General features: G+C 33.7%; 1 protein-coding gene across 1 annotated transcript in view; it reads left to right on the top strand.

Moving 5' to 3' along the window:
- The window catches only part of PSME4 (proteasome activator subunit 4), a 97,484-nt gene that overhangs the window by 38,063 nt on the left and 48,497 nt on the right, over positions 1-10,924 (top strand). Inside the window, exons 6-12 of the mRNA XM_007465487.1 lie at positions 1,316-1,379; positions 1,984-2,058; positions 3,251-3,373; positions 5,479-5,571; positions 6,372-6,637; positions 9,445-9,631; positions 10,299-10,388. Coding sequence (XP_007465549.1) covers positions 1,316-1,379; positions 1,984-2,058; positions 3,251-3,373; positions 5,479-5,571; positions 6,372-6,637; positions 9,445-9,631; positions 10,299-10,388 — 898 coding nt within the window. The remainder of the gene's footprint in view (positions 1-1,315; positions 1,380-1,983; positions 2,059-3,250; positions 3,374-5,478; positions 5,572-6,371; positions 6,638-9,444; positions 9,632-10,298; positions 10,389-10,924) is intronic.

The following is a 10,924-nucleotide window of genomic DNA, read 5'->3' as shown; positions in this document are numbered from 1 at the left end:
TAGGGAATACATACATATATATATATATATACGTATATATATATATATATATATGTATGTATATACATGTACAAACTATTAAAGCAATAATAAGTAAAAAATTTACCAACTCAACCATTACGTTTTTTATACTTGAAGTGTGTGTGTGAAGGCTAAAACAGTTAAATATAGGATTGCAAATAAAGAGAGAATAACGCTTGTATGTCAAGCCAAGTAAGATGTGGGCTTTAATTTAAGATATTGGGAGAGAAAGAATAATAAGTACAAAAAGGGGTTGAAAATTTCAATAAATAGGCAGTGGTGGAAATGTTAAATTGCATAGAGTTTAGGGAAGGGAAAAGTGTTTTTCTAAACCTTGGTTTTAACCCTCATCATGTGTAGCATAGTTTTTCTTTGGTCTTTTTTTTTTTTTTTAACTTGTTCTAGTCTTTTCACTGTTTTTAAGAACTGTTTTTTTCTTGGATGACTACAGGTATATCATAAACCCAAAAATGAAAATATTTAGGTTGTACTTTTATGAAAAAAGTAAAAGGTATGAAGAAAAGACTGGAAGGATCATAGTAATTATCAGTATATTATGGGTTTATGCTTAGCCCTCCCACTCCCCCAGCATGTTTTCTGTAGTGAGATGTCAAATCTTTTATTTCAGTCAAATCAGAAATTTTGTATCTAGCTGTATGTTTGTGAAATTTTAATTAAAAACTTGTAATTTCTTTGACATTTGTAAAGATTGGTTAATAATATTCAGATGTTTTCTTGCCCCTATATTCTCTTCTGTTGGGTTGGCCAAAAAGTTCATTTGGGTTTTTCTGTAAGATGTTACTTTTTGGCCAATCCGATGTTTCTTTAATTTGAGAGTTTCCACCACTATAATTTAATTACTCCTAACACTTTGTGGCTCATTTCTTTTATGGAGCATTTACCATAGTGCTAGTTAATGGTGCAATTACTAGCTGGCATGTTAAAAGAGAGTAAGGGAGAGTTGCAGGAACAGGTAGTAATGGGAAAGCATTAAAGCAAAAAGGTAGGGAGAGGAAGGAGAAACTTGTAGACAGTGTTAGATAGGGGTAGAAAATTATTTAACAATGAAGTAGAAATTTGATGAGATTATTCTTTTTAGCATAAATAAATTGAAAGGGGAATATTCAGACAAAAGTAGTTCTTTTTCCATTAAGTTTGTAACTTTTAGCATTATTTTTTCTAGGTTGTGTAGTTATCAGTAAGAATAATAGATTAAAAAAATACAAAGGATACCTGGCTTTGAACCACTTGCTATAAATCACTTGCTATTCCTAACAACATTTTTCTTCTTCAGACTTTGGTTTGATGAATTAATTGGCCTTTGGGTTTCAGTGCAAAATCTCCCACAGTGGGAGGGGGTGAGTATCCCATTTTTTCCTTATATACTTTTTAGTTTAGAAGTAACTGTATCGGATCATTTGATAAGTAACTTCAGTTCCTTAGAATTGGCTATTAGCAGTGTTGTAGTCAGTTTTTTAGAATTTTATTTGCTGTATTCTAAGAGAACTAGAATATTCATTTTGGTTATATTCTTTATTTTCAAAATATTCTTTATTTTGATTTTATCAATATCTGAAAGTATATACAGGTACTGTGAAATGCATGAAGAGTAAAACCCTGTTGTTTATTTCCTTTTGTACCCTTACTCGCATGGTGCTGGACACGTGGTGGATGTTTTCTACATGTGTGTTTGATTAAAACTTATTTTTCTCTTTGCATTGTGGATGATGCTTTGTCATTTCCCTTTTTTAATAAGCATTTCAACTGCAATTGATTTTTAAATGGGTGACGAGAATCAGAACTTAAATTTGGAGATTTGAAAAAACTGAGTCATAAATCGAATATTAAATTCAGTTGTGCCCATAGTGATTGTTCTGAAAAGAATAAATGGATAAGGGGTATGACTGTGACCCTTAGAAACAACAAATGTATTAACTGTCTTTTTTTTTTGTTTACTTTCAGCAACTAGTAAATCTCTTTGCTCGATTGGCTACAGATAATATAGGGTACATAGATTGGGATCCTTATGTACCAAAGGTAATTAAGAACATTTGAACATATACAATAGTACTGACATCATCTTTATGTCTTTAAGAAGTGTGTTCTGTATTCTTATTTCTAGCACCACATAAAATATTTTTTGACTGTTAGTAAAAACATAAGTAATTTAAAGGATAGATCGTTTATTTTCAAAAAGTAATTGGATCATATCAAGCTATCATAAATGTTTGATTATTTTGTCTTACCTATGCAGGACATGAACTGTAAGTTTCAGAGTAAATAATTTAGAAAGTACTAAAACTATTATTCAGGGTGTCATACATTCATCCCTTCCAACGAATTTTGTGTATTGTATTTGATTGTTCTTAGAGTGTTCCCCACTTTTAAAATCACGTTGTATACTTTCCTAGAGTAAGTAAAGCTAGAAAATGTCTCTAGGTGCATTATTGCATATTCAGTGTTGTTTCACCTGCTGTAGAATCATCGAGCTTCAAGAAGGCTGTTACGGGGCATCCAGGTGGTTCTGATGTGCACACTGACAGTAGAGCAGAGCTGGGGAGCAGCAGAAGGCATATGCTCTGATTGCCTTTGCTTGTGCTGTCTTTCTCTGTTGCTGGCCAATAGAAGCTAAGAAGGAAAAATAAATTTCCCCAGTCTTTAGCCCCGCCATATCTGACATATTTAACGACAGATTTAAAAAAATAAATCTAATTGTATTAAAATACAGTTATTAAATGACAGATTAAAATGCAGATTCTTAGGGGATAAAGTCAATAGTAAAATTTTGAGAGGGAGAGCAATCGGCCAGAAGATATTTGTGTTTTGTGCATCCTTGGCTTGGAATGAGAGCATAGGAAAAATAATTTTACGTGCATTTAGGGAGGCAGAAAGTAGTCAAAAGATTTCACATTGAACTACATTTATCTACATTTTGCCTTTTTATGTTTAACTAAGTCTAATTTGCCAATTTTGGAGTACATGGATATGGGTGCTTCATAGTCACATGCCTGTGACCTCAGAGTGTCATTAAAGAAAGTGTACAGATATTTATATGAAATTCCTAAGGAATAAAGCAAATTACTAAACAGTATGTCATTTTGCTTAAAAACCAATCAAATGAGAATATATATTCAATATATTAACACTAATATGTAACACTTAGGTTATTTAATGAGTTATTTGATATCTGTAAATATTTATTCTTAATTCTTTTTTTTTCTTTTAAAAGATATTTACAAGAATTCTGAGAAGCCTGAACCTCCCAGTGGGAAGCAGTCAAGTGTTAGTCCCAAGATTTTTAACAAATGCTTATGATATAGGACATGCTGTAATATGGATCACTGCCATGATGGTTTGTAATACATTATCTTTGGTTTATATAGTTTATGTAAATTTTGTGTTAACCATACAAAAATTCTACATAATCACATAATTCTAGATTAGTGGCTTAGTTGGTCACTTGATTCTTGGATATTTCTGATGGAGTAAGCTTATGTTTCTCAGACTCAGAATGTAGTCATAATGTACCATTTATAAATCTCCTTAAGTAATGGACCTTAAAAATAAGGGTCAGAAGTTCAGAGTTTTGATTATTGTGATCATTTTGTAATATATAGAAATATGGAACCACTATGTAATACACTGGAACTAACAGTGCTATAGGTCAATTATAGTTTAATTTGGGGGGGGGAAGCAGTTAGAGTTTTAAGAGATTCAGAATGTCTGTAATAGTTTTACAGACCAAGAACCAGAATCATGGGTAAAAACTTTCCCAGGTCAAATTGATAATGATAAAGGTAGATTTGAACTCAGGGTTCTGCATATGCTCAATATTAATGCATTTATTGTCAGTGTTCACATAAAACATCATATTGAACACAAAGCTTATTGACCAAGTAATCTTAGTGAAGGGAGAAGTATGAGGATTATTTTACTGACTGTCATCTTGCAAATATATACTGTAATTTTCTGAATTGTCATTCATATTGCCTCTACAGTTATCTCCTTTTTGAATTATTCTGCATTTGATATTTGATATTGTTCTGTGTTTGCTATTTTCTCCCAGGTTATACTGCTCGGTTGGCTGTTTCTGTCAAAAAGACAGAATGGTTGTGAGAAGTTTAGCTCTTAAATTTCATTGTAAGATTAAAAGAAAAGAAAATTTCAAGCTCCTCTTTTTTTGTGTGTGTGTTATTTTATTAAACAGAGGGAAAATCCCATTTTCTTTCTGATATTCAACAACAGCAAAAACATACAGATATTTAGTATTTTACATAAGCAATGAGTTGGAACTTGTTTTTTAGGAGCCACAGAATTAGATCGTGATTGGTATCAGCCTTATTTTAATGTTGCTGTTTCTCACACAGTTGTTCTCATTGGCAGTTTCATTTTGTGTTAAATATGAATATTTAATATAACTTAAAAATCAACAGTGCTAATTATTATGTTAGAATTTTGAAAATTTTGTTGGTATTTTGCTATGGAATTATGGTCTCAGTAGTTGCCCTGTACTAAATTGGGAAACGTGAATGTGGATTTTATTTCAGCAGAAAGACATGTTCCTTATGTAACTCGATATTCTGCCTTAGGTCTGTGCTGATTCTTTTTTTACTTGAAATATAATTGACATATAATACTATGTTAGTTTCGGGTATACGACACAGTGATTTGACATTTGCATGCATTATAAATCTGTGCTGTTTCTGGAAAGAAGATCATCTTGAGACAGATAGGAGGTTTCAAGGCCAAGTTGTAGTCCTTTATTCCAGGGTGGTTCAAATTGATAAAATGATTGCCAGCCTTTTCCTAATTGCCGCCGCCCCCCTCCCCTGGCCCCCCACCGCCGCCGCCCCCCTCCCCCACCCCCGTCCTGCAGCCCAGGTTCTATGGTTGTTTGGTTGGCTGTTTTGGTAACAGATTAAGGGAAATTTTTTTTTTCTTCTTTGAATCACAAGATGGTCACATATAACAGGTGTAATCACTTGAAACATTTAGAAGTAGTAATAAAATATTTGAATGCACTTATGTAACTCTCACCTCCTTATTTCCTGCTGTGAGAACTTCTTGAATCTTTTAAGGAATGCTTTTTATGCTTACTGTTGCCACACTTGGTTATTTTAAGATGGTAATTTTAGTGAGAAAAATTATTTAACTGCAAAGAGTAAAAGATATTTTCCATTTTCTGATTTGGTTTCAGTAAGTTGCCCTTATTTTTTATTTTAATTTTATTTATTTATTTATTTATTTGCCCTTATTTTTAGTAGACTGTCTTGGGTTGATTTGTATGAAGTTCATCCGGGAATTGTTTTTGACTTTTATTTAGAGGTAAAATTGATTTTTGCCAGCAGGATGAATATGAGCCATGTTAAGAGATCTGTATATAGGCCTGGGCCTGTTAACCCCTTCAGTTTTACAGATAACGTGGGTACTGATATTTTTGCTCTTTTATCTGAACAGGGTGGACCAAGTAAGCTAGTGCAAAAACATTTGGCTGGTTTGTTTAACAGCATCACATCTTTTTACCATCCTTCAAATAATGGCCGCTGGCTGGTGAGTAATGTTCAGTTTTTTACTCTTAGGGTTTGGAATTTTTTAAGATATGATCACATGTAACTATTGCCTATTGTTTAACCTATGATACATTTTCTGTCCTTTGTCTAAGATTTGGCTATATGTCAATGATGAAGTTTACATTAAGTTACTGTATTCACAGAACATATAGAAATAAAGATAATACTAGTGTGGTAACTGGTAACAAAATGTCACAAACCCATGGAATCATCTCTTCAGTTTTATCATGTTAGTTTTTTTGTTTGTTTATTTGTTTGTTTTTAAGTTGCCTGGTTAAAATGGCTTTTCACGTAATGGAAGATTCATGTGGTGCTAGAAATTAAAACTGAAATTTGAAACACATCTTTATTATCAATGATTAATTGATAAGAGTATTTTATTCTATCTAGTTAGGCTATACAGGTCTTTGTAATAAGATTATACAAGCTGTTAAACAGCAAGGTCCTACTGTATAGCACAGGGAACTGTATTCAATGTCCTGTGAAAACCACAATGGAAAAGAATGTGAAAAAGAATATATATATGTATAACTGAGTCACTTTGCTGTACAGCAGAAATTAACACACCACACTGTGTTGTAAATCAACACAGTATAGTTGTAAATCAACTATACTTCAATAAAATTTAAAAAATAAAAAAATAAAAAGGTTATAGTCAGTAAAAGAAAGATTATACAAGCTGTTATTTTAAAAATCTTTACTTGGGAGGGTAGAGAGGAACTATGAATATCTATAGGGGAACTAGAACCTACCTAGGACCTTCTGCTTCTGTGTCCCCAGAACAAGTTAATGAAACTACTTCAGCGGTTGCCAAACAGTGTTGTTAGAAGATTACATCGTGAAAGATACAAGAAGCCTTCTTGGTTAACTCCTGTGCCTGATAGCCATAAGCTTACTGATCAAGATGTTACAGACTTTGTACAATGCATTATTCAACCTGTCCTCTTGGCTATGTTTAGCAAAACTGGTAGTTTAGAAGCAGCCCAGGCTCTGCAGAATCTTGCACTCATGAGACCGGAGTTAGTAATACCCCCTGTACTTGAAAGGTAAGTATAGCTTTACTTGTTTCGTTGAAGCCTCAGCTGTGGCTACTGTTATTCTCTATACTCTTGTGCTTGGCTTTCTTTTCTTTTCTGTGGCTTCTGTTTTGCTATCTTTGTGCTTATTCCTGTTCCTAGAGGAAACAAGACATTTTAGCCTAATGATTGGTAATTTGATAAAGGTTTATTGGAGAGAAAAGAAAATTGATATGAAATGGATAAAATAAAATATTTTGAATTATTTGCACATTTTAGCTACTCAAGTTTTTGCTCATAAATAAAGCTCTGGCTGTTTTTCACAAAATGTGAGTGTCACTAAATATTGAGAACATGGCAGTGAATGTGATTTTGCATTTCTATTTCTCAGGCTCAATGACATACAAGAAAATTTGGTTGCCTGTATTTTCATATATTGTATAACCTTGTGTGTATTTCCACAGTGTTGATTTTACTGCGTTGTTTTGTATGTTGAAATAGTAACAAAAGTAGTTCTCCATTTGCCTCATCACTGTCACAATGTAGACCTGGTGTGCTTCATAGGAGAGAGCCACTCTCAGTTGTCTTGAATGTTCAGGAGCAGATTGCTTAAGCTTTCTGTTATTCATTCCTTTGCTCCCTGAACTTCAGCTTTATGATTCCTCTCTAAATGGCTTTGTCAAAAGTAGAAGAAGAATGTTAGATTTTGGAGCCCAGAAGGATCTAACAGTTTGAGTTTCTTAAAACTCAGATTTGTCCAAGGTCCTTACTGGCAGAATGAAGATGACAGCTTATTTTCTGACTAACTGTTGAGATAAGAAAATTGGTGACATTTACTTGGCAAAGGGTATCCTGTTAAAGATCTTCACCAAAATGGGGCTCCATTATTTGTAATTTGAGTTGCTTGTACTATCTTGCCCTGTCTCTTTGCCATAACTATTTAAGTTGTATTTCACTTTCCCAGCCTCCCCTGTTTTTTTATGTATACATCTTGGGGCCTTGAAACTTCCAGCGTGTACAACTTAATCAGGAAATGGAATGGGGAAGTTAGGCAGTTTCTACTCTGTCTTCAGCCTTCAGTGTTCTTTGCTACTTGACCTCCATATGGTAGCCGAAGCTATCAGTCAGTGGCAAGTCCCTTGATGCTCTTTGGAGAGGAGAGACTTGCCTCTAAGGGGGGACTTCATTTGTTTGCATAGTTAAAATTTTGAACTCTGAGGTGTTGGTGTTTCTTTACTTTCCCTTTGTTTTGCCTTATTTTAATGTTTTCCAGCTGATAAATTGTGACTGGTGAGATAAGTATTTAGTAGCAGGAACAAAGCTTATAAATACAAATACAATTATCCATCACATTTTTCTTTAGTTCTCAAATTTTAGACAAATTTAATACCAGCATATTCTGTATGTATGCTTGGCCAAGATAAATATTTAATTAACAAAATTGTCAATACAATGACATTTTTTGAGACTTAGTTGTAATTTTGTTCTGTTTAGAAGTGGCATTGCTACCTTTTTTTTGACGGGTTTTTTTTTTTCGTTTTCTTTTTCTTCCTTTTTTTTTTTTTTTTTTTTTTTTGGGGTTTTTTTTTTTTTTTTTTTTTTTTTTCCTTTTTTTTTTTTTTTTTTTTTTTTTGGCTGCAGTGCACGGCTTGTAGGATCTTAGTTCCCCGATCGGGGATTGAACCTGGGTCATGGCAGTGAAAGTGCCGAGTCCTAACCACTGGACTGCCAGGGAATTTCCAAGCAAAAGTCTTTTTTAAAAAATGTATATTTATTTATTTATTTGGCTACGTGGGGTCTTTTTAGTTGCAGCACACGGTATCTTCGTTGCGGCATGCAGGCTCTTTTTAGTTGAGGCATGTGGGCTCTTAGTTGAGACATGCAGGATCTAGTTCCCTGACCAGGGATCAAAGCCAGGCCCTCTGCACTGGGAGCGCAGAGTCTTAATTGCTGGACCACCAGGGAAGTCCCCAAGCAAAAGTCTCTTAAAAGTAAAAACATAGAAAAAAAATTTTAGGCACTTAGTTTTGCATCTCCTGAAGACAGCCTCTGCTGGAGTTTTTGGTTTGTTTCATTCATCTTTTAAAATAAGCATAGGTTTGATTTTTTTTAAATCCTAGTTAGAAATCCTTCTTTTTTCCTACTTATTTATAATAAAATTTCCTTATTAGTTATCTTTTCTGTATAAGAGGAATTTAAACTGACTGTACTTTGGATTTTTTTCCCCCCTATAGGATAGATTCTCAAAAGTGAAATCACTGAGCCATAGAGTGAGTGTTCTTGGCTCGTAAATACTTATTTAGTGATCAAAGATTGCATTTGTCTTATTCCCCCTGTTTTATTCACTCTAGTCTCAGGCATATTCTCTTATGTTTCTGATAGCTGATTTCCAACTTTAAAATACAGTCTTTTTAAAAGTATAAAATAGACCCTTCAGCATTTTAGTAAGATTATTTTTTCCTGTAAAAGGAAAGAGTGGAGTAGTTGTAACTTGTTATTCCTGAATTCTAATAATCACTGACTGTTAGATTAGATGCAGTCCTATTGGAATGTGGAAATGAATTAAGATGCTGAAAGAATGCAAAAATCTACCAGCTGTTACTTTTCAGTGTGGAATTGGCATGGAGGAAGGTGGTAAGGTGGCAGGGAGTTGGGGAAACATGTACCTTTCCTTTATTTGTATGATTCTGTTCACTTTAAGAGCAAATATTCACTCAAAATACTGTGCCAGCTACAAACCTTTAATCCAAAAAGCAGTTTATGAATTTAGTATGTTTAATGTGTATGTATGTTTATCTGTGATGGAAAATTTTTTAAATTCTGTTTTCAAACTGTAGAACATATCCTGCACTAGAGACTTTAACAGAACCTCACCAGCTCACAGCTACATTAAGTTGTGTAATTGGAGTAGCCCGCAGTTTGGTATCAGGGGGCAAGTGGTTTCCTGAAGGTCCAACACACATGCTACCTCTGTTGATGAGAGCATTGCCTGGGGTGGATCCAAATGACTTTAGTAAATGCATGGTGAGCATATTTATGATTCTGTTTTGTATCGAAGTTATAATTATGTAAATGGATATCCTATTTTTCTTCAAATATTCTTTAGAACATAGTAAAGTGTAAAATTTGTTAATGGTAGCAGAGTTATATCTGTAGATGCCCAAGTTTAGGTCTGTGGACAGTTAGTTGATCTATGTAAGGTTTTCCTTAGTAATTTCCCATAACGTGTGCATTTATGATCATACGGTGTTTTAAAGCTCATGTATCTCCTATCTTCCTTAAGCAGATACATTAAAAATGATAGCATATGATCACTTGCGCTTCCGTTTGTCTGCACTTGTCACAAGGAACATAATAAAAATTACTGGGTGTGAAATGCCAGATTCCCCTTATACACACACCTTCTGACTTACAATATCATTCACTTGCCCTCTTCCCTGGTCTCTAGCTTCTGCATTAGCATTTTCTATTTACTCTTAGCTAATGTTATATTTTTGGTGGGAGGCACAGTAACTTCTCAATGACAAAAGATTGCAGAACTTTGTGCTTAAACCAAATAAACTTTCAGAAAAATTGTTGTGGGATTTCCCTCAGAATAATTTATTTGGTACTTTATTGTAGCTTATGGTATACATGTACTTTGGAACTAGAGTTATGTAATTAATATTAGATCTTTTGTATCTTCCCATAGATCACATTCCAATTTATAGCAACATTTTCCACCCTGGTGCCTTTAGTAGATTGTTCATCTGTACTACAAGAAAGAAATGACCTCACAGAAGTAAGGATGCTTTCTGGTTGTAAACGGCTTGGTTAGCTGAGTTCTGATTCTTACTGTATAGGCATAGTAATATTTGATAGTTTAAAAGCAACTTTGCAGAGGTGCTCATAAGTTAAAATTACTGTTTTGTTACCAGAACGATATAAATGGAGGTCATCATTGATAAAATAATCTGCAGAGCACCCACCAAAGGGGGTGGTCAAAAATAGGCTATTTTAGTAAACAAGTGACATGTAAAGGTGTATTTCAGTGTTTTGTCACTTTTTAATGTTTTGTTAAGCAAAGGTGGTGGCATTTTGTTTTTCCATCTTATGTTAGGAATAAATCTGTTAAGGGGATTGGCATCTAATGAAGAGAAATTTTCTTCATTACTGTCTGGGTTCTTTTTAGAACAATTTTCTTTATTACAAGTATTTTACTACCTGACTTTTGGCATTTAGATGTTTAAGTAGTGAGAGATAATCCTTTTCACATACACCAGCAGTTTGAAAACTGTCATTGATTTTTTTAAAAAATGGCTGCCTGACTTCTGTTTT

Source organism: Lipotes vexillifer, unplaced genomic scaffold (assembly GCF_000442215.2).
Source record: "Lipotes vexillifer unplaced genomic scaffold, Lipotes_vexillifer_v1.1 scaffold834, whole genome shotgun sequence".
Classification (NCBI taxonomy): Eukaryota; Metazoa; Chordata; class Mammalia; order Artiodactyla; family Lipotidae; genus Lipotes; species Lipotes vexillifer.
The sequence above is the reverse complement of the archived record's forward strand: the minus strand, read 5'-3'. Positions and strand labels throughout refer to the sequence as shown.